This window comes from Ruditapes philippinarum, unplaced genomic scaffold, assembly GCF_026571515.1.
Source record: "Ruditapes philippinarum isolate M1 unplaced genomic scaffold, ASM2657151v2 ctg5630_1_1_1_1, whole genome shotgun sequence".
Taxonomy (NCBI): Eukaryota; Metazoa; Mollusca; class Bivalvia; order Venerida; family Veneridae; genus Ruditapes; species Ruditapes philippinarum.
The window spans coordinates 2,057-28,928 of NW_026860039.1; the positions used below are offsets into that span (position 1 = coordinate 2,057).

The 26,872-nt window shown below is 30.8% G+C and overlaps 2 protein-coding genes across 2 annotated transcripts; one reads left to right on the forward strand and one right to left on the reverse strand.

Annotated features, from left to right (window-relative positions):
* The first annotated feature begins 6,611 nt into the window (after positions 1–6,611).
* Positions 6,612–9,237, forward strand: LOC132758678 (uncharacterized). The gene is made up of 4 exons (XM_060750365.1): positions 6,612–7,001; positions 7,604–7,770; positions 8,021–8,118; positions 8,979–9,237. The coding sequence occupies exons 1-4, from the start codon at positions 6,795–6,797 to the stop codon at positions 9,170–9,172; spliced, it is 666 nt and encodes a 221-aa protein (XP_060606348.1). The 5' UTR covers positions 6,612–6,794; the 3' UTR covers positions 9,173–9,237.
* Positions 7,010–10,695, reverse strand: LOC132758679 (uncharacterized). Its single transcript, XM_060750366.1, has 3 exons — positions 10,565–10,695; positions 10,159–10,300; positions 7,010–8,913 (listed from the first exon to the last, which is right to left on the reverse strand). The coding sequence occupies exons 1-3, from the start codon at positions 10,633–10,635 to the stop codon at positions 8,569–8,571; spliced, it is 558 nt and encodes a 185-aa protein (XP_060606349.1). The 5' UTR covers positions 10,636–10,695; the 3' UTR covers positions 7,010–8,568.
* Positions 10,696–26,872: the final 16,177 nt, after the last annotated feature.

Here is a 26,872-nt window from a genome sequence, read left to right on the forward strand (position 1 = left end):
AATAATCTGATAGTGACAAATGTACTACTCATTCATTATAAATTTGAAAAGACGTTTCAAACAAAAGTACGTCAGTTGAATGTGTGGAAATCAAGTGCCCTGTTTGTCTTAAGTTAATTACAATTTGATTTGCTAACAATTTGACATACATGTATTTGCATTTTCCGAAAGACTTATAAAATGGGTTGCCGAAAAATGAATACATATATCAAAAGGCTGAAAAAGAAACCTAGAAATGGTTAGTGATCAAGGCATTTTATCTATTTCTTCGCTTAATTTACACTGGTGTGTAACTACATAGTAAATGACGTGACGTCAATACCATGAACTTATTATTCGCGCAAAAAAAGACGTTACGTGACGTTCCGCCTTGTCTTCAACATTCTTACATTTACGCAGTTGCTTTCATGGGTTAATTCTTACACCATCAGTAAAAAAATCCCCTTAGAGATTCTGTTCTTACATTATTTAAGACATGTTATTTCAAATGTTGTTTTATTGATCCCCTGATATTATTTACAAAAGATCATTGTGAAAAGTTGTCATCTGATGATACAATTGTTCTAAAATGAGTTCTCCCTCAACGTTTGAATATGGAGAGGTTTGACCTTAAACAATCACTGAAAAAAAAGTGCAGTTCGTTTAAGTTAAAGATCGCTTTACTGGTACGCTGCAATATATCATCAACAATTGTACATCTAAACATAACCCGATGTACGTTTTACGCTTGAGCAACCGATTGTCGTTAACAGATCTTGATTTGAAAAGGTTCGGCATGATTTATACAAATCATTTGTATTGGTATTAAAGACAAGTCTTGTTTAACATCTTAGTCTTAACTAGATAATGATACTGTTAAAATATACTATGTTATGCATTCATTTCTATCATGCTTAAAGCAGAATGAGAAAAAATCTAAGATAAAAAAAGAAACAATGAAGAGTAACTTTTTGAAATGAAAATAATAAAAACATATGCCTCAGTACCGACAAATTCCCGTTTACTATGTGTATTAAATTCTTTAATATCAGTAAAGTTAACTCATTGAGTTGAATATACTAAAAAATAATAAGCTTACTAATATCAACACTCATCTTACAGGGTATTTTTATTTCATATCATCAGATAAATATGTCCGTTGCACGAAATAGTCTACTAGCAGTGTATTTGTTTTGTTAGGGTTTTAGGTCACACCAACACTAAAAAAGTCATATGTTGAGTTTCAAACGTTTTTGGTGGACGCAGATCGCAGATGTCCATTCGTGCAAAATTTATGGTACGGTCGGCGCTGTGAGGTTGTCGTTTCTAGTTAAGACCGTAGTTTAACACTAAATGATCGTTTGAGGCGACTAAATGGATCCAGAGTAGAATTAGAATTCATGCATCTCTTAGGTCCAGCAGGTGGGTTGTTTTGACTCCTGATGTTGCTTAAAGTTTGTAACATCTCCCGCGTTGGTGCCATATGACATGTCTTGTTGCCCCGTAAAACCAAACAATCAAAAGGTCAGGGAGTTTAGTAGAACCAACGGTCTTCCGTTAGCTAGTTCGACAGTGTGATCAATAACGTAAACATGGCATAGTAAAGAATATGATCACGCAAAAGTCATTGACTTTTCTTGATAATATGAAGAGTACGACAATAATAAAATTGATATCACTGTTAATATGCGTTTGTTTATGGCTGATATTGCATCTGTACATCATCACTTTTACCAGTTTAGAAAGAATATGACATGTAATTGTTGATGAACTTTTAATTTAAACTAAGAAATATTCCAAGAAGGAAGCTTCAATATCGTACCAATAACTTATTAAATCTGAGATTCATTGATATAAACCGCTACTGTAACAATTTATATCAATATTTCAACACTACAATGCTCCTGTGACATACATTAAATCACTTAATATTAACAACAGTCTTTAACTGTCGTGTCACGTTTCTGATTGCTTATCTTAACACAAAAGGTCGGATGGAGTTTAATAAGTTTAGTTACCACGGTTATAGTGCATGTTTCATTTATATAGTAATCGCATTTTTTAAATAATAACCAGAAAATGATTCAAATACCATTAGTTTAAAAACAATATCTCACAGAAACAAGCAATACATTTAATAATATAAAGTTAAATTCATAACGTTTAACTGTAAGAGCCCTCCTCTGAAGTCAGTGACGTACAATATATTTCTGAACATGATTTTGAGTTGTGCCCGGACAAGGAAACAAGTTGGTTCAAGTAATTATTTTACAAGATTGTTGTGCGAGAATATGATAATTGTTATATGTAGTCATCGTTTTACACATTTGTATACAATGTATTTACTGGAATATCTAACGTACGTAAACATTGATTTGAATGTGAGGTGTGTTCACTTTTTAATCACATCGATTTATATTTCCTGATATTCATATTTCGCGGACAGTTATGATGATTGATTAACCAAATAATGCCCACATTATCGCATTCGGTAAACATACAATATAGCAGTCAGTTACTTTGATAAATGAGCGGATACCAGTTAATTATATTACACATCAGGGGATTATTTCAGAAATTACACATATGACTTTATACCGGTATCGATAATATCGAATGTAGTATACAAGCAATTTGTATCATGGGTTCCGTCGATGGAGTTTAAAATGTTTTGACGACTATTTTGCATCCTCAACTAATGAGGAATTCATGAAAATTTAATGTTTATCCTTGTAGTTTTTGCGCTTATGTTTTATAGTTTTATACCACATATATTTTGATTCATTCGACATGTTTTTAATGAGTGAATAAGAAGAGAACGTTTAATGAACATTATCTTCTGTTTTCATAATTTCCTTCATGAAATATTATGATTTGTACAATTATTGTCTATTTTTATGTCTATATTTAAAAGTGTATATTTTCGGGAAATCAAAATTTTCAAATTAAATATATTGTGGTCCATCACTTTATATCATGATGTATTATAGAAGTTACATCGAAACTGAAAATGTCACATTTTACTTATTTCGTGACAACTAGGAAGATTGTCCGGTATTTATGCAGATGAAGGAATATTATGACAGTATTCAGTTACCAATCAGTCAAATAATTTGCTTGAGACCTTCACCGTCAATTCCTCTTTAGGTCGATTTTGCACTTGGTTTGGTAATAAACAATAAATACAATATATAGTGTCCGTTTTCTTTTCATCTGAATAACATTTATTACAGTTCAACTGTATAATTGGAATATGTCTCTTACCGTATAATACATTGGTTTAGTTACCGTATAAAACACAGATTATAGTTTTTAAGACACTAAGTCAAGCAACATCCTCATTTTCAGAGTTATTTTGAATTAAATTTCAAAAATTGTTTAATTAAAAGGTTATGTAAACAAACAATATATATAATTGGTGATAGAATTGAGTTGATCACAACCATCAAAAATTTAACAACACAAGTTCATATCTTATGTCGTACATGCTATTCAAGGAAACAAGCAAAATAACAATCTTAGGATATATGCTACAAGTAAGCAATGCTATTTTGATAGATCCTGTTTTTACGGAAAAACTATAATGCATTCTATCGCTTGCACTGTCTCGTGTGACTGACAAATCAGACTCCAACATTTTGATGCTCATATTCCAGTAGTTTGTTGTAATAATCATCACACTATTAAACTATCCATGTATTTATCGAAACGGCCATTATATGATTTCGAAGCACGTTAAACTGAAAAAGATAAAACATGAATCAATTATACTTTGCCTAACTTTTCTTTAATAAAATGTCTATTTCATAGTCAGCAAAATTTTCGTAATGCTACTTTTTGCGGTATTGGCAAAGGGGTCTACGATTACTGAAACAATTAATACAGTCACCTGATGCTTACAAAAATGGTAAGAATATCAGATTTATATCTTTTGTTATGATTTATATAGAGTTATTTGCAAAGGGCAGTCGTATATATTTAGGAATATTATTTCATGTTCAACCACGCTTACCTTTGGAACACTTGAGTGTAACACGGAAACAAATTAAAGATATAAAGGACATAAAAACAGCATTTTCATATGAAAAGCAATATATTAAATATGTTAATTAACTTCTTCAAAATGTAGACATATCTGAAAACGTTTTTATCTAAATTTATGAAGCTGCCTTCATTTTATACTTAGTCGTGATTGGTTACACACAAATATAATAATTAATGCAGTTGAATAAACCATCCCCCGGAAAAGTTTTGAGATGTTAAAATAATTAATACTCAGTCTGGCCTTATGCAATGTTCTCTACCAAACAAAACGTCATAGATATCGTTTTGTGGATGAATAACAAATAACGGTATCATTGTTTTGAGGTATTTACGCAGCCTCCGTCGAAACAAAATGTTTGCTAATGAATAATATTTATATAATATATAGAAAATAAAGCAGATTTATCAACATTGCTGTGTTTTATTCTTTATATTTGCATTGTAAACATGAAGGATTAAGACAACATTAATTTGATTATGATATTCACATTTGTAAGCCGATAAGTATTATCAGACATTATAAAAATATTTCGTTAAAGTTACAATTATTAAAGGTCTATATTATAGATATTGAAAAATTAATAAGAAATAACATTTTAATGTCACCAATGCAATTATGATTAAAATTTAGAAATAGGAAAGTAAAAAAGGTTACGTCTACATAATGGTATTTCTATCATTCAAATTCATAATGCTACAGGTCAGCGTCTCTTTAGCTCTTTTACAATTTGGTCGTCATTTTAATACGTATAAGCATTTATTAGTTCAGTTGTCTTGTAACATTACGTATTATATTGAATCGCGTCAGAGCTTAGGCTAGATTTCTGTATAGTAAACTAACAAATAACTTAATTAAGTTATAACATAAATGTTTTTATATGCATTAATTTGTTCATGTGCCTATAAAACAGCAAGTTAATATTCTCTATAATCTTATAACATTTTTAGTTTACAGGTATAAATCACGTGTCAGTATAACATAAATTAAGATCTACAGTCATATACATGATATTGTTCAAGCTTCTGTGGGCAACATCTTCATTTAGAAATGTTTGTTTTATTTTTCATTGGTAATGCATAGACTATTCAATTTCAAGAATGCTGCAATGTTTCTCAGCTTTTGTCTTTTGAACGCACAGCATAAGTACATAAATGCAGCAGCCCTTAGTTTAGTTTAGCAAAACTATTTTTCTACGCTGAAATGTACGTATTTCACCTTAAAACTTTCTTAATAATGCAAATAAATATATATTGTTATGATGCAATATCCTGTAAAAATGTGTAGTTATGTATTTTTAATTATATTTTATGTGAACATTGAGTTTTAGGAAGAACTGCTTTTTTAGGCTTCATGTTTCGCAAAAATGTCAACGTACAAGCCGCGCTGACAAGACACAAAATAACAAGCTGTTATGTATCTTTATCTGAGTTTATTCTCCGGCATAATGTTTCTTATGATAACAACTACAGTTTTAACACATGAACGTCAACATCCATCCTGCTTAATTGAATTGTGAGATTAATTGACGCCGCATTTTATTACTCCACTGATTAATTGTTCAGGGATTTTGACAATCACTTTGCATAAGCAAGTCCTACAATTTGATTAATATATCAGTCGACTGTTATATTAAATTAAAATGTATGAATGATGAACAATGCGGATACAAACACAATGGTGTTAGCTTCCTGGTAAAACATTCGGCTATTGTAAATATAGCATATATATTTATGATAATTAACAACATGAAAACTAAATAAATCATTTCTAAACAATGTCATTATATTTAACAGTATACTAAATCAAATAACAACAGGCAAAAATTATCCTAACCTGCTATAGCTAGTTGTGATAATGATGCTAGGTTTGATTACCATATCAGAGATTTGCATGTATTTAAGAAACTTGTTTATTCACATTTTGTAACGGTTATGTAAAACATTTGACTTAATATCATTTATATACATGTTATTGAGTCATTTCATCAATTATTCTATAAAAATACGATTGACTAATTGATAATGGTGCATGTATTGTTTATACTTGTATTATCAATAACCAGAAAGCACACACAATCACCACATGAAGTTTAATTCCTTGAAGGAATTCATGTAATAAAATATGTCTCTATGTTAGTGACGATTATCGTTTTCTTGTCTTCTACTACACTGTGGTGCTAAAAAAGTTTTCTGATCAAATCTTATGCGTATCAAAATAACAGAGATTGATAGTCCTATTTATGTCGACATTATCCGAGTCGGTAAACAAATTATACAGCAGTCAATTTGATTGATAATATGCAGACAATTTTCACGAACTGATGACTGACATGTTTATCATTAATATCAAATTGTCGTTATCTTACATTGCAACTTCTTAGGATCAAGTGTTTTGAAAGGAATTTTGTAAATGTAAACATTTTCACAAACCTATAGTTATTTCAATGTAAATTTTCCCGTTCATATATTTCAGCGACATTTTTACGTTAACTACCTTTCAATAATGATTCTCCCACTACTATAAAATAATTATTACCTTATATGAAGCAAAATAATAATGTTACTTTTAAAGAGCAATTGACCAGACGCCAGCTGTCAATCAAATCGATAAAATGATATCCGTTTAGCCAATCAGCGATTACGATTTTCACACACCCCCAAGCGGTGTTACCTTAGACATTACCCTTAGACATTACGGTTCCAAGAAACACGGCGACGAATTATCCGATGTATTAGAATTTCATAAATTTATCGTGAAAAATCAAAATAAAATGGTTAAAAGATGTCAATGGGGACTATGCAAGTCAGATTCTCGTTTCCCTGATCGATTAGTAGGGGAAATCAAGTTTATTCCGTTTCCGAAGCCTAAAAGAAACCGTGAAAGGTGCCTACGCTGGATCAAGGCTTGTGGACGTCTTCACGATCAACTAAATGTAGAGAAAATTGACGGGAATTATAATTTATATGTGTGCACTAAGGTATGAACAAATTAAGGAAAGAACGAAGTTTTTTTAAATTGTTTTTTGTATAATTTTCTAAGTTCTAAACCGTGTAGACTAGGAAAATGTTCCTGAAAGTGGGTGGGGTATAATGTTTTTGCTTATCATTTTCATGGCCGGTTTTGTTTCAGACGGCGTATTTAATTTTGCATAAGGCCTCGACAAATTTGAAATACTTTCAGCAGCTGAATGGAATCCATTCTGTCACGAGTTGCACTGACTACGCTCAGTCTATATGTTTGTTTGGAATATGTGAAAAAGTGGACTGGGTGACAGACATTTCGTACCAAGACCGTTCACCCTCACACTGGTGTGCTGGCCATAATCATATTCAAATTAATACAGTTAATTGTTTCCTACTTAACTAGTCACGCTAACTGGAAGTCTATACCCAATTTTGGGAGCTTATATGCAATAATTCATTATTGTAAAATATCTGGTTCAGACAAATTTTCACAAATGAAAAAATCTTTAAAAGATAAAACAACACATTTTCCTGTTAAACATATTTTATTTCTGCAAAAAGGATATAAACCAACAGAAAAGTTTTAATACAGTAAGCTATAACAATTTGATTGCAGCATTTCCCTGAAAGAGGGCCATCTGAGCAATACCCCGACCCTTATCCAGCAGACAGTTGTACAGGTTCAGCAGCTAAGCACACACCATGCAGAGCTCCACCAAAACCTAGACCTATGTCAGAGCCTCCCAAAAAGCGGCGCAAAATCCTATCACAATTACAAACTAAGTAAGTATTTACACATACATGTAAACATGTATATTAATCATAACTTAAACAATATTCAAGTGTAAAATGTGCATTAAATATACCTGTAGGTAAACTTTATTATAACAGTAACATTTTTAAAAGTTAATTTGATAGTTATAATTGTAAAAGTTTAACAAGAGATACATGTACATTTTTTGCCAAAATAAGAATATTCTATTGAATCATAAGGTAATTGTGATAATATGATTTGAACTGATAAACATTTCAGTGATGAAGAAAATAGCCAGCAATACAACTTTCAAGGAGTAACAACAGATCAACCTCAATCTGTAACAAATATGCATTTGAAAAATGACAATGTCAATGGTGAGTTCAGAGTTTGCTAGCATACTCAACATATACTGCAGACATTTTACTTAATATTTCTTTCATGTCAGTTTTATTTGGATAAAAATTCTTTCCACATTAAGATCGTTCTTTGTAAAAGTTACAAAATCGCAAAATTCTGCCCCTGTTACTAAAAGCTGTCCCTGTACTTGGTACCAGTACTTATGTGTGCGCTTTAATAATATCTCTCCATTTACCTCCTCAACAAACAAGTTATTCTTTTTTTCAAAGTTCCTTAACGCATCTAAAATGTTCCAGTCTCTGATCATATAGGGGCACTTTACTTCCAATATACCAGACTGTCCATTTTGACAGACCTTCCCGTCCGGGGTTGCACCAAGAAATGGAAATAGGGGATTCACTACAAATCCACATTCATGTACATGATTCTTTGTTTTTTTTCGATACATGTTGATGGCGACTCTTTCACTATTTTTGCCATATGAAGTGGGCACAGATTTGAAGGACTTTGAAGGGCTGTATCGTGTTTCTTACAAATTTATCATTTAAATCAGCTTTACGAATCATAAAATTCCCAAATGTTGAGGCAGTGATTCTGTTCTCTCTTTCTTTATGCCATACTGTTGAATGGCTTTGATCTCTGGTGGACATTTCTAAGGCCTCTGCTTCTTCCTGAGATTTTACCAACATAGCCCATTTATCACTATTATTTAACACCAGGTCCGGTACTTCTATTTTTGGCTGGAATGGCATTGATAGATTTCCACAATCAGTTTTGTGACCCTGTAGCTCTAATGGCTGCATGAGTGGAACCTGCAAAATATTTTACAATGCTTATTATTAAACTTATATTTCACATGATTTTTTATGTTTTACAGAATCAGCAATGATATCACCATTAGACATGTTGGCCTTGGCAGCTGAAAATATGGAATTAAAAAGAAAAATGGCAGAGCAGTTGCTTGAAAATAGTGCTCTGAAAGAGGAATTGTCTACAAAGACTAAATCAATGGCACAACAGGTCCTAGAAAATAAAAATCTAAGAAGGAAAATTACAACTAAAAAACCTTGATATAACACCAAATTTGACGATAATGTACAAAAGAAATGTCATTTCAATGTAGAGTCATTTCGGGACAGTCCAGTAAGAGAAAAATTTAAATTTTACACAGGTTTTACCTGAACAGTTCATGAATATATATAAATTTTTAGTTCCCTACAGCGGTGAGACCCCTATTAATTTTCCGAAGACAATATCTAGCCAAAAAACAATAAGATTACAAGACCAGTTATTGTTAACCCTTGTGAAATTGCGTTTAAATTTTGAATTTAAACACATAGCAAATTTATTTCAAATTTCACCACAAGATGCAGGAGCTTTATTTCGTGGATGGATAAACTATATGTATTACAGATTTGGGTCAGTGTCAATATGGCCAGATAGAGAAATAATTCAAATGCAAATGCCCGAAAAATTCATGGCTGATTTTCCAACAACAATTGTAATATTAGACGGAACTGAGTTAAAAGTGGAACGTCCTAGTTCAATGCGCAGTCAAAGTCAGTGCTACTCTGACTATAAGTCAGCAACAACACTAAAGGGACTTGTTGGTATAGACCCTCGAGGATCTTTCACTTTCATTTCAATGTTATTTTCTGGGTCTATATCAGATAAGGAAATTACAAAGCAAAGTGGTTTACTTAAATTATTGAAACAGCTTCTTGATAGTGGAAAGCTTAAATCAGGAGATGGTGTAATGGTTGATAAGGGGTTTCTTATTCGCGAGGAAATTGAGGAACTTGGGCTGAAACTGTACATACCACCATTTGCGCCAGGCGCAGGACAAATGTCAGCTGGTGATGTTAAACTTACAAAAAAGATAGCAGCACACAGAGTTCATGTTGAAAGAGCTATTTCTAGAGCCAAAAAATTCAAAATAGTTGATAACAGAATTGACCTAAGCTTGTTTCCATGTATAAATCAAATATGGTTTTGTTGCTGTTTCCTCACTGGATTTATGCCATTTCTTATACAGGAATAAGTTATGAATTACAAACCTGATATGCCAGAGCTGATCCAAGGTACTGTTTACCACAGTCTGTCTGTATTGTCTCTTCAGGCATTGTAGACAAATATGATAAAGGACAGTTTTGAAGTGATTGTAAGAATGTAACATCTGTGCTGTGAAGTGAAATTTTCCTGTAAAAAACAGGATTAGATTTTAGTTTTTATATAGAAAATATCAAACACTTATACTTTTCATTTGTAATATTTTACTATGACTATTTGTTGCATGCTGAAAAACTGTAAATTTTGGGTTGATAATAATTAAATCATAGAAAAAACCAGATATTATTTATTCATATTTATTTATTTGATTTATTAGTCATTAAATTCGGATTAAAGAAATCACATTTATTAAAACAAAACTTTATATTATGTAAACATTAAAATTATAAATACCTATTATCATCAAATACAGGTGTGAGAGGTTTCCTCTTTCTGTTAGCATTTCCTGGTTTGGCTATGACCATAGTTGATTGGTTCTGGCTGAATTTTTGGTCCACGGGGCTTATCCCACTGTTGTGGCAGAGTGGTACCTCTAACCCCTCAATAAGCCAGTCTGCTAACTTCATTATCACAGCAAGAACATGTGCACATTCACCAGATGTACTGGAAATGGAAAAAAAACAAGAACTGTCGGAGGACAGTAACGCTCGACTATTCGAAAATTTGTCACAAGGGTGTTTCATTGAGTATAATAATGCTTACCTATATGAATACATAAAATTGTACGAAAAGGTACAAACCCTTCAAGTTTCAATACAATCACAGAGAACAAGTGTGTGAAGTTTCAATCCATTCCCTTCAGTAGTTATGGAGATACCAGCTTACACACAAAAACTTAACCACGAATTTATGAATCAAAAAAGGGGAATAATTATGCGAAAAAGTAAATCAGAAATATGGGACTTGTGCCAATCATCTTAGATAATCACAGAGATCAAGTGTGTGAAGTTTCAATCCATTCCCTTCAGTAGTTATGGAGATACCAGCTTACACGCAAAAACTTAACAAAGAATTTCTAAGATAAAAAAGGGGCATAATTATGCAAAAAAGCAAATCAGAGTTATGGGACTTGTGCCAATCATCTAAGATAATCACAGAGACCAAGTGTGTGAAGTTTCAATCCATTCCCTTCAGTAGTTATGGAGATACCAGCTTACACGCAAAAACTTAACCAAGAATTTATAAGTCAGGGGGCATAATTATGTAAAAAAGCAAATAAGAGTTATGGGACTTGTGCCAATCATCTTAGATAATCACAGAGAACAAGTGTGTGAAGTTTCAATCCATTCCCTTCAGTAGTTATGGAGATACCAGCTTACATACAAAAACTTAACCAAGAATTTCTAAGTCGAAAAAGGGGCATAATTATGTAAAAAAGCAAATCAGAGTTATGGGACTTGTGCCAATCATCTAAGATAATCACAGAGAACATGTGTGTGAAGTTTCAATCCATTCCCTTCAGTAGTTATGGAGATACCAGCTTACATACAAAAACTTAACCAAGAATTTCTAAGTCGAAAAAGGGGAATAATTATGTAAAAAAGCAAATAAGAGTTATGGGACTTGTGCCAATCATCTTAGATAATCACAGAGAACAAGTGTGTGAAGTTTCAATCCATTCCCTTCAGTAGTTATGGAGATACCAGCTTACATACAAAAACTTAACCAAGAATTTCTAAGTCGAAAAAGGGGCATAATTATGTAAAAAAGCAAATCAGAGTTATGGGACTTGTGCCAATCATCTTAGATAATCACAGAGAACAAGTGTGTGAAGCTTCAATCCATTCCCTTCAGTAGTTATGGAGATACCAGCTTACATACAAAAACTTAACCACAGGGACGCCGACGCCGACGCCGTCGCCGACAAATGGGTGACTGCATTAGCTCGATTATTCTACGAATAGTCGAGCTAAAAACACTTAAGTTTTGGCCATGTAACAAATAGATAAAATGCATAAATGCATCAATATTAATGCTTACTTTTTAAACATCAAGTTGTCTTTCAATGAAATAAAATTGGTTTGAATTTTTACTGTTTACAAACGATGGGCAAATGTTGGTAGATCTAAGTAACATGTTGTTTTGATTACAAACTATTTTAAAAGATACTAGTCTAATGCAAAATTAAATCGATGTTACACAGTGACAGTTTAATATTTGTTTACCTTTTTTCATGTAAATTTTATTTTATCCAAGTTACAGAGCAGTAAGATTTACCGATATTACACAGAACGTATATACACACTCATGTATACATGTACAACACAGTACAATACACACGTTACCGATCGCGTGTTTTCTATTGCATACTGGGTGTGTAAATGTCGCCGTGTATTGACTATTGAGTAAACACTAGTCCAATAGATTAGACGTTACAGGCTTGTTATAGTTTTATGTTGGTCAAGCCTGACGTCTAATAGTTATTGCTCATAAACGCGTAGCATTTTGAAAAATTAAAAAAAATGTCTGTTGGCTTGCCTTTCAAGCTTTATTCAAAAGCTTATCTTCTGTTCTTTCAATTGCATGGTCTATCATTAACAAAAACTTTCAAACAATGTACTTACCAATTAAAAATAAAATAGAAATATCAGTCTATTTCGCTCATCGGCCATACTGGTTAAGTAAAGCGTTTTACAGATTGATTCCAATTTTTTGAACGGAAAAATATATTCGAACACACTGACGGTGCATGGGCAATTATTTCGTTAAAAAAATATTCCGTTAGAAACTTCTGGACTCATTTAAACGCTTGCATTTGTATTAGCCAATCAGATTTCTCGCACTTTGTGGCGGCCATTTGTATATCGGCTGTACAAGGAATTTAATTAAATGAGAGGATTTAATCATGACTTTTCGGATGTGACAGTTAAATTATTTTGTTAAAAGGTATTTATTTTTTAGTTTTGTTTATAAATAGGTCAAAATTAATGTAAATACAGGCTGTTTTAATTGTTTAAATTCATTAGATCTAAATCGATGTCTAATGTCATTTTTTTTGCTACACGATTTTGCAAAGATCTGTTAAGACCTAACGTAACATGGAAAATGAAAAATGTAAAATATCAGATTAATGAATGATAAATATGAAATAGGTTACGTATAGGTCTTATAATTAGGACTAAGTAAACACTGGTAAACATTGTACGGAATAACATATTGTACAAGAACAAGATGAAATTTAAAAGAAAGTATAAATTAACCTACCCAGCCTTGCATTTACAAAATGCTTCGGTGATCATTTTCTGTTTACAGTCTATTGTAATCAGCGTTGTATAACCTTCCTCTGTTTTCTTCTGGCTCCTAAACGTACACGATTTCACAACTAATTCTTCTTCTGACTCTCTAAATATTCTTACACTGCTGATGTAAGCCTCTACACAAAACTTTCTTGCCTTCTGTCGTTGTCTCAAAGTTACGGTATATGGTAAATATTTCTCGCTAATATCTCCTGGAATTTCTCGTAATTTCGCTGCGGTAGCCATTTTGATAATGTTTGTCCAAGGTTTTGTTTTTCTATACCACGTGACTTAGTGGGCGGAGCGATAATGCGTTTGGCGTCTGGTCAATTGATAAAAAGTGTTGCAATCATTTGATATGATGTAGCAATAAACAACATTTTTAATTCATCTGATTTAATAAAATTGTCCCGTCACTATTATTACAGTGTTCCATTTATATTCATGTTAGCTGCATATCTTAGCTTAATTTTTTTTAATAGAAAGGGTTTAATTTCAGAAAAAAAATCGACACAGTGTTCTGTGAAAGTATCTAAACTATCATCCTATCTAGGAGATGAAAGTTTCTCGTTAGATTATATCCTGTTTAATCAACTATGACGCATATCGAATTAAAACCTTTCATAATTATGATTAAAAGACCCATTTATGTCAGCATTACTTAATTCGATTAACAAAATGTGTCAACATTTGTAAACAAAAATGTCAACAATTCTGAATTCGATAAACAAAAATAACACAAATCATTTTTGAGTTTTCACTGCGGAACGAAGGAAGGTAGTTTAGTACTGGTGTAACTCTCCAGGAGCGATGGTTAGGAAACTAGCCGCATATATAATTGAAATACTGTTGGGAAAAGGCGTAAAAATGAAACAAACAAACAAACACTGCGGAAACTAATATTTCTACAAGCGCAGGATCTCCATGTTGATCATAAATATTTCGGATACAAGTTAATATCATAATAATAAATATTATCTTCTTTTGGCAAGTAAATAAAAATATGTTGACGATGATAACTGAGTAATGGAATCAATTATGCTGCTGTTTTAGAAACGTCACGATATCTACGACACGGATTCTGGACATAGTAGAACTTTAAAAATCAAATAAAATGATTGCTGCTTATTTGAACTGACACTCTGTTTACGTTCTGATCATGGCGTCTGTATGATTGAAATTGTCCAATAGGTAGAATTTTATTCATAGATTTACTTAAAGATATTCTATGCTCATCTTGGTGTAAAATATTTTTATCTTAGAAATGTATTGAAATCAATGAAATTCTTACTGAATATGTTTAATTTGAATTAAATAATGAAGAAACTATGTATTGGAAGCAGCATTCCTTATTACGGGTCAATGAAATTTGGTATTCCTTTAAAAAACTGCCAGTTTTTTAATGACACTATATATTCATATTGTGACCACCTGTAGTGTGTAGAGTTCAAAATATAACATATCTACTTTGAATTGAGCCGAAACCTGTTTATTTTATACATACAAAACAAAGAGACTTTGTTTCAATTATCAATATTTTTAAAAATCAAATGTGTGCATAGTACATCTTTAACCGAAGTAAACCGAACCAAAATTTTATGTATGAAAAACAATCGTTTATATGTTGTTGTGTTTTTGTTTTTGTTTTTTTTAGTCATTTTGCTGACTAAAATCTACTTCAGAGGAATAGAATTGTCGACATAACCTGTTCGACTATCTCGTCATGATTTCTTTCAGTTCCAATACAAAACAAATAACTGACCCCAATAACATAGCTATATCAAGGTAAAAATCATTTCATATTTTGCAGATGCTACAAAGTTAAAGCAACTAATAACTACTGATGATTTTGATAGTGATGAAAAATCTTGACATCCAGTTTGTTACTTTGTGAAAATGTCTTTGACTTACGTTACATGTTTACTTTAAGACATTCGATCATATAAATGTTTATTTCCCGTTCATATAGTAGTGTGTCAAGATCTTTATTATATTACAACAACGACACTCTCAATACTAAAAACCGTTATTGAGCATAATAACTGTGTAAAAGTGTAATTTGCTATTTCAAACACATTTCCGTATGCTGTGTTTCAAAACGTACGAAAACCAACATGCAATTTATAATTAAGAATTTACAGTTTCTCGTAAAATGATATCTTTTACAGTTTAATAATACAGTACTCAAACCAATATTCTAGCCAGCACGAGATTTCCATGTTGATTATATATCTCTCCGGACTCAATTCCAATATCTTATCTTCTTTTGGCAAGTAAATATAAATTATCTTGACAAAGATAACTCAGTGATGGGAATTATTTTGCTGCTATTTAAGATACGTAACACTATCAAAGGCATTGATTCTGGTTTCATGTTGTCAAAGAGTATAAAAGTGTTTTTGTTGTTCGTTTGTTTCTTGTTGATTTTTTTTCTTTTTTGTTAAGAATCGTACAAATTTACATTAATTGAAGAATGATGAATATTAATTACCGAGAAGAGAGCAACTTCACTTAGCAACGACAATTCTTACAATTACAATTTATGAAATTCGCTTACGTGTAATAGTAGAAGCACGGACATAGTAGGACGGGTCCTAGCTCCAAAGCTTTACTTTAAAATCATTTATCATAAATTGTGTTGCTAGACAAAAGTATGCAGACCAAAATAAAATGTTAAATGTGCAAAAAGGTCATCGATGGTGTGACATACAATAACAGAAAAAATAGTAGTTATGTAACTTTGTATTTCAAGATGAAGACTATATACATATACGTTATCTCTCAGCAATAAAGGAGCATTATAAGAGAAGAGAAAATACCTTTGTATTTTTTTTCTAAAATGCGCTCAGATGGTCAAACGGTCTTACATGATATGTTTTCTTTATTTGTCAAAATATGATTTAAGGTAGTACACCCCTAATGCACTATCTCCACTTTGAAGAGTATTCAAATAGGCTAGAATCACTGTAAAATCTATTTAGCCTGAGGGGCGTTGGTTCAAACCCCACAAGGGGCAACTTTTTTTTTCTTTCTTTTTTTCGTTTTATCATATTTTATTAATCTCTCAGATCCCTAATGGAAGAAAAAAAATGTTTCATTTTAATTATAGAATTATTGTAGGTATTTTTTACTAAATCATGCCAAATTTAATAGCAAATATGATACCAGATATTTTCAAAGTTTAATAAAATAAAAACTACACGGTAAAAGTATTTTATATTTTGCAAGACCAACAAATATACATTTAAGAAAATTTAGGCAAACTTTGAAAAATGCCCCTCATTGGGGAAAATTTTAGGAATATTTTAAATAAGGCTTTTTACAAAGGGAAACGGTCAAATAAGTGTTAAAAGTGGGTGGGGTAGGGTTACATTTTTATATATATTTAAAACATTTCGTTTAAAAACAATCATTTTACTTGTTTAATTTGTTTTCTAAATGTAATTATTTGTTTCTTAACAATGAGCAATAGGAAATCATTTTTCATAATGATGATATTGTGGATTATTTAGCGATTCCTCATTTCTGAATAAAAGCCCTAATGGCAAAGTTTTAGTTCAGAAAAATGTCAATAGCGCATAAACCACACAGTAAATGTTGTGTAAATTTTGCATACAGGTGACATTTAAGACATATAACTGTCTTATGTTGTCAATTTTATTTTTAGTTCCTTATAGCGCCCAATAGGGGTGTTCTACCTTAAGTCAATATTTGTCAACACATTTTAGTTAGTCTTGTAATCTGTTTCAAACTGGAAGAACCAACTTTTTAAAGTAACTGTAGAGAGAACTAAAACGAACAAGGAGGCAAAATCAATCTTGAACAAAAAAAGCGTATTTTTATAATTCATATAGAGACGTTTGAACAAATTTACACAATTAAAATGTCATTTGAATCGCAAACTTTCAAGAATTTATTAATATATTTCTCTTTGTATCTACATTCAATAAGAAGGTTAATTAATGCCGTGTACTGTTGTCAAAGGGTAGTGAATTTATGGTCTAATACTAAAGTACAATATCTTACATATTCTAAGAACATTGATTAACGTCATACAAATACCTTAATATAGAAAAAAAACTCAATGTTAAAGATCGAAATAGAAAGAAGAAAGTAGTATCTTGGTTTTATAACCTCAATAAACAATCCATTTATTTTCACTTTACCGTAATTATTAAGTTTATTTTATGAATCAAACTATTTGATAGTGCAAAAACAGGTGTTGAAATATTGTACTACATTTTTTTAACTTGTGAATTCTAAAATTTTCTTAAAAATTATTTCATTTGCAGTTGGCATGCTTCGCATCCATCATAAATCATCATGATACATGTGATATGCAACGTGAACTATTGTTCATACAAAAGTACCTAATTTATAGATTTTAATTGCAGATGAAAGCAAAACATATTCAAAACAGTTTCAAAATATTTGATTGACAAAAAAACATATTACTGTCACATCCTTTTAAAATTCATTTCTAGACATCAATCAAACATTTTTGGTTTTAATGTCCGTTATTTTCAATCTGTCGAGGTAAATGCTGCCACAATTAAGGAGACAAACATTTCCGCTCTAAGACTACTAACATAAAATAATACCACAGATGATATCATTTCGATGCATGTATGTGTTATTACAAGTAAATTCTGAAATATCATTATAACACCAGTTATTTAGACTTTAAACATATGATAAATAGAGGATATTTCTTTGTTTGTGTGTAAGATGAAATTTTATTTCATCGAGTGGGCTTTAAAAACAGTATTCTCACGAGTAGCGTAGCCACGAGTGAGAATACTGTTTTTAATGTTCACGAGATGAAATAAAATTACATCTTACACAACAAACAAACAAATTTTCTTTTTATTTTATGCTTAAAAACAAGTTAAAACGAAATTTCCATAATTTTAACGTTAATATTAAAATCTGTTTTCTCCATTGAGAGCCCCATTTAGTCGGAATTTCTCATTAAAAACAAGAAGTCTTGAGCTGAAAATAAGTCCGCCAATCAACGATAAATGACTGTGATACTTATTCATTTTATTAAAAAATATGAATGATCGCTTGTTTTAATAATAAAAACAAACAATTCTTGTAGGAGAAAAAGTCAAACCATCCATCCATATTTCTGTTACTTACTGCGAATTTATATTAGACCTGGCTTTGTAAAATGTAAGCGGCAGCCATTTTTTAAAGTTGTGTATTTCATGGGAGGAAAATTATTGTGTAAGATTCAGAGGGATATAATTTGGATTTGTTAATCATACACCTTTTTAAAAGAAAGAAAACTTATTTGAGGATTGTTACAGACAAAAAATAAGTGTTGAGAGATGTGAAAACATTCAGAAAAGGAGCTAGGAAAATGGAAAACTTGGAAGCTTGCTCAAGAGCGCTGGGTTGTTTTACTTATTCTTCGAGTGATGGCTGTCATTGCTTTTCAATGTTTCATAAAGCATACGGCAGTTATTGCTCGTAGGATACTTTAATATGCCCAAATGTCATCGAGAGCAGTTTTGCATGGGGAAGGAATGTTTTTTTCAGACTGCAAAAATAAAACAAAAAAAATTTAGAAACGAAATGTGGTGATTGGAATTTGAATGAATAGAAGTAAGTTTTCTTCTTTTTATTACTTTTGACATTTAAGTTATTTATCAATTTCAGCTTTGCTTTTTCTTTAAACAGCCTGACATTGTCAGAATTGTCAGCAAAAATTAAATTGAGGTACCACATGGGGAAAATCTTAAAAAAGTAGTTTCCTCATTAAAAAGTGTGAAATTATATTTTGATAATTTTCACTGTGCAATTATCAAATATAATTTTCACGGATAAATCAGTAATCCACTGAAAAGCATAACATAAATGAACTGTAACAGTATTAGGACGATTTGAAAAAAGGCACTTGAACAAATCAAGATACATTCATGCGATACTTGCCACAAAGATATCAATGAGAGTTCTTTTAAACAAAAACCAAGGCTAACATTTTATCGTGTTTAATATAATGTTAATTTAGTATTATATTAAAATATATATTCGTTCAACCAAACTAAGAGACCTGATTTGGTTAAAATGAGCATATCTATGAACGAAATCAAATGTAAATGCAAGGTAAAATATAAAAAGTATACAAAGAAAATATATAACTAAATTATCTGATTAATGAATATCATGACAGCGAATGTCGCATTATCAATTTAACTTACTGTACAATTGTTATTAAAGTTCAAGTTTTGTTTCAATACATCACTCAATAGAGTTATAAATATACAGATGTTTTTCTCATTAATCTGCTTATACCGATGTTTGTTTGCTTTTCTCTCAATTTGTAACTTCACCTCAGCTAGTTATATCCTATCAAAAGGTTATTAAAACAGAAATGAATAATACTTTTCTACTCTTTTTTTTGTCTAATAATGTTTTAAAAAGTCTAAACAAAAGATGAATATTTTATTATAAAAGTCCTAAAAATGTTTAATTGTGTAAGTATACATATTAGTAACTGGTAGAGAACTTGATAATATAACAAATGGTTCAATTGAGTTTGGTTTTTGGTTCAAAAGCCGCGCTGTCACAAAAAAGAGATGTTTTGTATCTTTATCTAAGTTGCTGCTAAATTAAGATATTTGCCGGGATCATGTTTCTTGTGACAAATAATAATTCTATATATTAAAAAGAACATGGACATCCACCCTGTGTTATTAAATCTTGAGTTTCACAGACGCCGCAAATTAAAGGATTGTTTGTTCTAGGACAGTGTCAGTCATGAAGCAGGAACAAGACCAGATAATAATATATCGTTCGACTGATAATTATCTAAAATTGAAATGCATGGCTGCTGATTTCATAATTAAAATGCAAATTCTGTCTAAAAGAATGTTTGTGGTTTATTAAATCATTTTGTTGATGCAGAAATTTACATGATCATGGCAGACACAAATTTGCCCAAAATGTTTTCTTTTCTTTCTTTTCTTTTTGTATTCTAAGAAACACAAACAAATGGTTACTTTTTTAATTATATGATACATGCGTATAGGCATCAACAAAACGAAAACATAAATATCAAACAATTGAAGATTGAATCATTTTCATGTAGTTTAGTATTGAGTTTTGTATTTAATTTTGTTTCTCGTTAAAATATTAAGAAGTCATAAACAGAACGATATTTGCATCGGAATCTTGATTTGGATAAAAAACAATAATAATTGATTTCATTGTGACGATTGATATTGCGGTTACAAATTATAAACATTTTTGTCTTACACATTATACATATATCGTATACTTATTTAATTGTTTGAGAGAATTGTATGTGCTCATATACGTGTATATTAAAATATTAAATATTTTCCCAAGGGGACCTAGGTTATATGTTTTCAACTGGCTTATAGGTCAAAAACACTTCCGAAAGATGATTTATTTTTAATAATCTAAGCTTTCTATTAACGTATTGAAATCGAGGAAAGTTAGATAATTGCTAGAGACATGTACATGCCTTCATTAATCAAGATAATAATATATCCCCATGTTTGAAAACAGATTTTTATCTCTTTGTCATAAATCATTTTGAAATAGCAATCTAGAATTAGAATGACTTTTTATCGGTAATTACAGGAAGAGCAATAAAATGCTATGTATTTAATAGATATATTCATAAAATGGGTATAATAAATGAAGCCGTCCAATTGAATTACTTTTTTCGACGTTCATCTTTAATAATAGCTGAAAACTTTATATTGTTTTAAAACAGAACATTAAAAGGGCAATGTAATTCATAACAGTCATAACCAATTAAGCCAGAGAGACTTCTTTGATTTGCATCATCATCCTTTATATAAAAATCTAAATGTATAACATAGTTAAATTAATTAATAAAATGTTTCCAGATCCAATATAATGCAACAATTCATAAATTTCATTATAAGGCAAATTCATAATAACTAGCAACTGCTGAAACAGTTCTTTGTCTGCAAATTGAAAAAAAGGAACTTTGGTTTGGATTTTGAAAATGTGAGTTATATATAAAATAATTGAAAACTCTTCGGTTCAAACCCTGCAATACAATTTTCTTAAAGCAAATTGCAGTTTATGACAACAGATAAGATTTATTTTAAACAAAAAACTTACTTTATTAACTTTATTATTGATTAACTTTTTGAATGTCGAATATTAAGAATTTTTATAAACAACTGTACTTTTGAAAACCTATATCAATTAGATATTTATATAAAAAGTATTCTTTTCTTAATCAGAAGAGTTAAGGAAAAACAACGAGACTGTGGAAAAAACTGGAAAAGTTGTGTAACAAAAGAACAAATAACGCAAAAAGTCCTTTTGAAATAAGCTTCTTTTGTTGTAATTGTAATTATGCAACATTGTAAAATGAAAAAACAACAACAAAAAAATAATATACAAAAAGCGACAAAATATTAAGATTTAAGTTACAGCTTAATCATTTTTTATTTCAAATGAAAAAGGAGAAATTCACAATTTATGAAATTGCTTCCATTACATATTTATTTTGAGAGATATGCAATCAGTAATTTTGACGAAATCTACATTTTTAGAAAATAATCTTTGTATTGAACTATGATATTTCTGTTTCGGCTTAATCAAACGGTGATGATAAATTGTTATTAAATGTTTAAATCTTAAGCAAAGTCGCGTTTATTTCAAAGCTAAGCTCTTTTTGTAATTTCTTGATGATGCACTCAAAATGCATTTAAGCCGTCACGTAAACAAATAATGAAGTTTATACTTCTGTGCAGGTATTCAAATTGTGCTTAGTATTTTGATTCTAATGCTGTTAAGCTTTGTGTCAGCTTTTAAAATAAAGGTCAGGTCATCTTTGCCTAGGCTAATGGACGCTCGTCATCATCATAATAACCACATCCTTTTATTAATCAGCAACTGTTACATTTAAAACTATTTTATGTGTATCTCTTTCGTCATAACTGAAGTTGGTTATTTGCAAAAATAGAACAATTACATATTTTACCCCAGAGATATATGAAATGTCTCAAATTTAACCACAATTGCAATATTCAATGTTCAAAAATGGTGTCATTCAAAAAAGAAGACAGCAAGTAAATTGCAGTCACCGTGTTCAGTATTATTATTATCTGAATTCTATAGTGAACGATATCTGACATTTTAACTTTATACGTCAGAATAATGCATTCAGTATTATCAAATGCAAACGATTTATAGTACTCCGACCATTCTGAACAATAACATTTAAACGTTTAACCATGTTCTGATATTAACATCCAAGAATGTTTTATGCGTCTGAGACATATGTTTTTTCGATAACAGACATGTTTTTCCATTTTATTATCGTTATTCTTTAACTTACTTAGTTTTCATTGGGCCTTTGATAACACGCAATCATCATAAAATTCAAGATAATAAAAAATATAAAGTACGAGTTATATTTAATCGATCATTTTTTATATTTCTACAATATTGAATTTTTCGATGTTGTTATTATATCAACCAAACATTTTCGCCGAAGTGATTCATTCTCTTTACATTGACTTTCCGATTGTTGTCATTGTAGCTTCCCGGCTCTGTGTGATTTTCCTGATAAACTAAATCCAAATAAATATGTTACATAAAATGGTTAATAATAAAAGGCGGGATTCAATCATTTGTTCAACCATTCCTAAAGCAATGTGATGAAGAAAAACACAAAGCTACTTAACCGGTGTTTATTATTTAAATGAACTTTAGGATCATCAATGTTTAGATTTGCTTGAAGTTAGGTATGAATATGATTTTTTGTCGGTAACTGGGAAATATAGAGGTCACTTTTCCGTCGTTTTCCGTCCGTCACAAAACTTGTTTGAGCTACTCCTAAAAAAAATACTGGTATTGTCGGCATTTTAAAGTTCATTTATTTTTGTAAGAATAACGATCCTTTAATTATTTTCAATTTAAAATATTGTCTTGCCTACTTCTCCTATACTTCTAATGCTTTTTTATATTGGTATATTGGTATTGGTATATTGGTATCTCAAGTTTTTCCGATTGAATGATTTTAAGCCCGTGAATAAAAAATGTCAAATATTTTTAGCATATATTTTTACTCGTGTAAACTATTTCTACAGGTGATTAATTCAGATGTTACCTCAGATACAAATTCATTCTCTGTTAATAATTTCCTATCAAGACATTTAAGCGCTCGGACACAATATTCAGAAATCCTTTGATTAAAAACATAAATAGATATTTGATGTCAAGTTTAATTTATACGAACTGACGTAACTAATTCCTTTTGTCCTAATTATCTTATTGTATTATGACCTTTTCAGAAAAGCGTTTGCACCTCCAGAGAATAAATCTCAGACATTTTTCTTTGATTAATAGTGTCACAGTGATATATCTGGCAACTTAACAAGACATTATCACAGTGTCCGGTGACATAACATTTGATTATGTTTAAGCTCATGAGGGAACAGACCGCTTATTGTGAGATTACTCACTGGATTCCTTGTCAGAAGATACGGTACAGAAATTGATTAGTACATTCTCCCTTTCTTCATTAGAATGGGTCAGAATGATTTTCTAAATACATCTGTATATCGTGTTTGACCAAGATTATTTACTAGCAACAGGTGCAACAAAATATTCTTAAAAGACCTCTTTATAAGACTGAGTCAGCATGTGTGTCAGCAAGAGTAACTGGAATATTTCTTTTTTATTGTCTTTTATCACCACAGCATTTACGATACAAATGTGATGTAAATGTTATTAAATATTTTAAATGCCATTAAAATTACTGCACACATAAAAGGCGGTAAAATTTAATTGAACAAGTGTTTCTGGACATCTTATTAAGTATTACCATCAGCTTAAATAAATCTGCCTTTGTACGTAAATCATGTTTTCCGTAAACATTTACCCAGAAAGCTATATATTCCGTCTGTTACAACAGCCGGTGTTTGTCTCTTTTTCTTGTTTATTTCATAAAAATATTTCATTAAATTCTTTTCGGACAAAGAATAATAAAACAACTAATTTCTTATGTAGCATTTTTTTTCTTAAAGTTGCTATGAATTTTCAACTCCATTCATAACAGCAAAATGACATTCTAAGAACGCAATTCATTCATAATAGGAATAACGCGCGAATAACGTTATGCAAAGCACGCGACTTGGCAGGTATTTCAAGAACCGGTGTAAACAGTAGATAATCCTGTCTGATATGCACAAATGTTTCTTCTAGCATAACAGACTGGTAATTACTTTCTTGCATTGGGAGTGCCATATAAGTCTCGTGCTATACAATGGTATTCTTAGGATGACGTAATTTCGCCGTTATGCATATGAATGAAGTTGTTATTTCATACGCGGTGATCGGGTGTAATAACATAATTGCCCATGGACAATTGTTTTTAAGGTAAACAATTTAAAACATGATGGAATATGGTAGAATATGAAAGAAAAAACTATAGGACACAATGTTTGCGGCAAGCCTCGTTACCGCCCAATGGGCGGTTCCCTTCGGGTGGGATATTCCGATCTGAACTCCAAATTATGACAAATATTATTTGTCTAATATACGTAACTTGATTAAAATGTTGTCATGAAAAAATGGCCCAAACTATCTTGCATAAACAAGGCAGTATTGTATGGTATTAATTCTTAAAGATTTGTATTTATATATATTGTACTTTAACAGACTTTACACACCGATTGTTCTCTATCTTTTGGTACAACATATTCTTAAACGTCCTTGGGAAAGCTTACTTATTGTAATGATTACTATTAATCAGAAAGTTTAAGACAAGTCTATCCTCGGATAATGATACATAGAGAAAAACGTTTACGTCTCCTTAAGTGGATGCTTTAAAAAAGCTCCAGTAAATAAAATAAGGTGTGTACATATTTCACGAACCCATCTGGTTAAATGGCATGCTTTACTATGGTCAAAACATATTTTTGATATTGTCTGCAATATGTGTTTCACATTTGGTGAATTATATTTGTACAATGGGAGTGTAGATAAGTACTTGTGTGCATTTGTCAATGTCATGTTGAAGGTTAAAATAGTTCAATTAATTATGGAAGTATTATGTGATTTGTTTTTAGACGTAATTTAAACGTGTCTTACAAATTTGGTAAAAACGTTATCGTCAATCACTTATACAGTATACATGTATATCTAGAACTCACAATTTTAGCGTATAAAAACATAAAATCATTAGGTAGGTGGCGTTGTAACACAAAACATTTAACTACTATAATTTTGATTAACGAAACACAAATGCAAATCAGAATCACAGGAAACAACAAGCGTAGGAAGGTGTGAAAGGTTCATTTTTCCCAAAATTGCTAAATGATAACAAGATTTGTAGTAATCACCACCTGATTATTTCTTGCAAAAACTGTGTAAATGTGCTCGATGAAGACATTTCCTCTTGCAAATGATGCGGGCAAATTTTTTCCCCGAATTTAATGGCATAATCATATTTTTCTATAATTATACAATTTGAATCCTCTTTTGTTACACATTACTAATTTAATTAAATGCAGAAAACAGTTTCAAAGGGAAAAGCAATGTCAATAAAAGCAATTTGCTATTCAGTCACAACAAGTTTAACCTACACATAAAATATATCGACTGAGAATTTTACTGGTGTCCCTAAGGTAAATTAAGCTTTTTAGACTTTATCTTTCTCGGCAAGTGCTGGGTATAAATTCTGCATGACAATGAAAAGTTCTGTACTTTTCTGAGAATTCTCTTATCTTTAAAAATGAATCATCACTTGGTTTGGGCATTGGCTGATAAGCTTGAAAACAAACATTGCAAGTACTGTATACTTAAAGGGTATAAATCTATATCTTATGAGATATTTTTATAAATTTATCAACAGTAAAATTGTATTGGTTCCATTATTATATGGTTGATTCCCGAAAAAGTCGTAACATAAAAACGACGAAGCACCGAAGTCGCATTCAATACGTTGGTCACGTTGCCATAGTCATGATCTCAAAAGATATCTAATTTCTGGAATAATTTATTATCTAAGTAAAATATAGTCTTTACAGTCGTATGCGCCATTTCAAACTTTTCAGTTTGACTTGCTTTAAAATAGATTGATCCGTTTACAAGCAACGCTGCTCGTTACGGTGCTAAATATTGAATATATAATATATCATATCCGGCCTTACTATAACAAATGCATAATGTCTGAGACATTTTTATATTCCCGCGTTACGGAATGCATTGTGTAATGAAAACGCAAGAAGCTTATAACAGAAATCAAAATTTAATGTAGTAAAATACCAAATATCACTTTAAAAAATATTCCTTTTTGAAAAATATGTTTGTCAATAAAAGTGATAGTTCCTGAAATTATTCTCCAGGAAGTCTTATCATTTACTCATTCATTGCAATTTTGTTCCAGACAATATGTGTATGTTACAAGTTGATAAAGTACTCTGGTCCCAAAGGGCGCCTA

What these genes read in the sequence shown, in the direction of transcription:
- LOC132758678 (XM_060750365.1), top strand. Translation starts at nt 6,795, where the DNA reads ATGGTTAAAAGATGTCAATGGGGACTATGCAAGTCAGATTCTCGTTTC. An exon ending in ATTTATATGTGTGCACTAAG is followed by an intron (nt 7,002 to 7,603) that starts GTATGAACAAAT and finishes ATTTGATTGCAG; the next exon opens with CATTTCCCTGAAAGAGGGCC. An exon ending in CTATCACAATTACAAACTAA is followed by an intron (nt 7,771 to 8,020) that starts GTAAGTATTTAC and finishes TAAACATTTCAG; the next exon opens with TGATGAAGAAAATAGCCAGC.
- LOC132758679 (XM_060750366.1), bottom strand. Translation starts at nt 10,635, where the DNA reads ATGGTCATAGCCAAACCAGGAAATGCTAACAGAAAGAGGAAACCTCTC. An exon ending in CCTGTATTTGATGATAATAG is followed by an intron (nt 10,301 to 10,564) that starts GTATTTATAATT and finishes TGTTTTTTACAG; the next exon opens with GAAAATTTCACTTCACAGCA. An exon ending in GATCAGCTCTGGCATATCAG is followed by an intron (nt 8,914 to 10,158) that starts GTTTGTAATTCA and finishes AATATTTTGCAG; the next exon opens with GTTCCACTCATGCAGCCATT.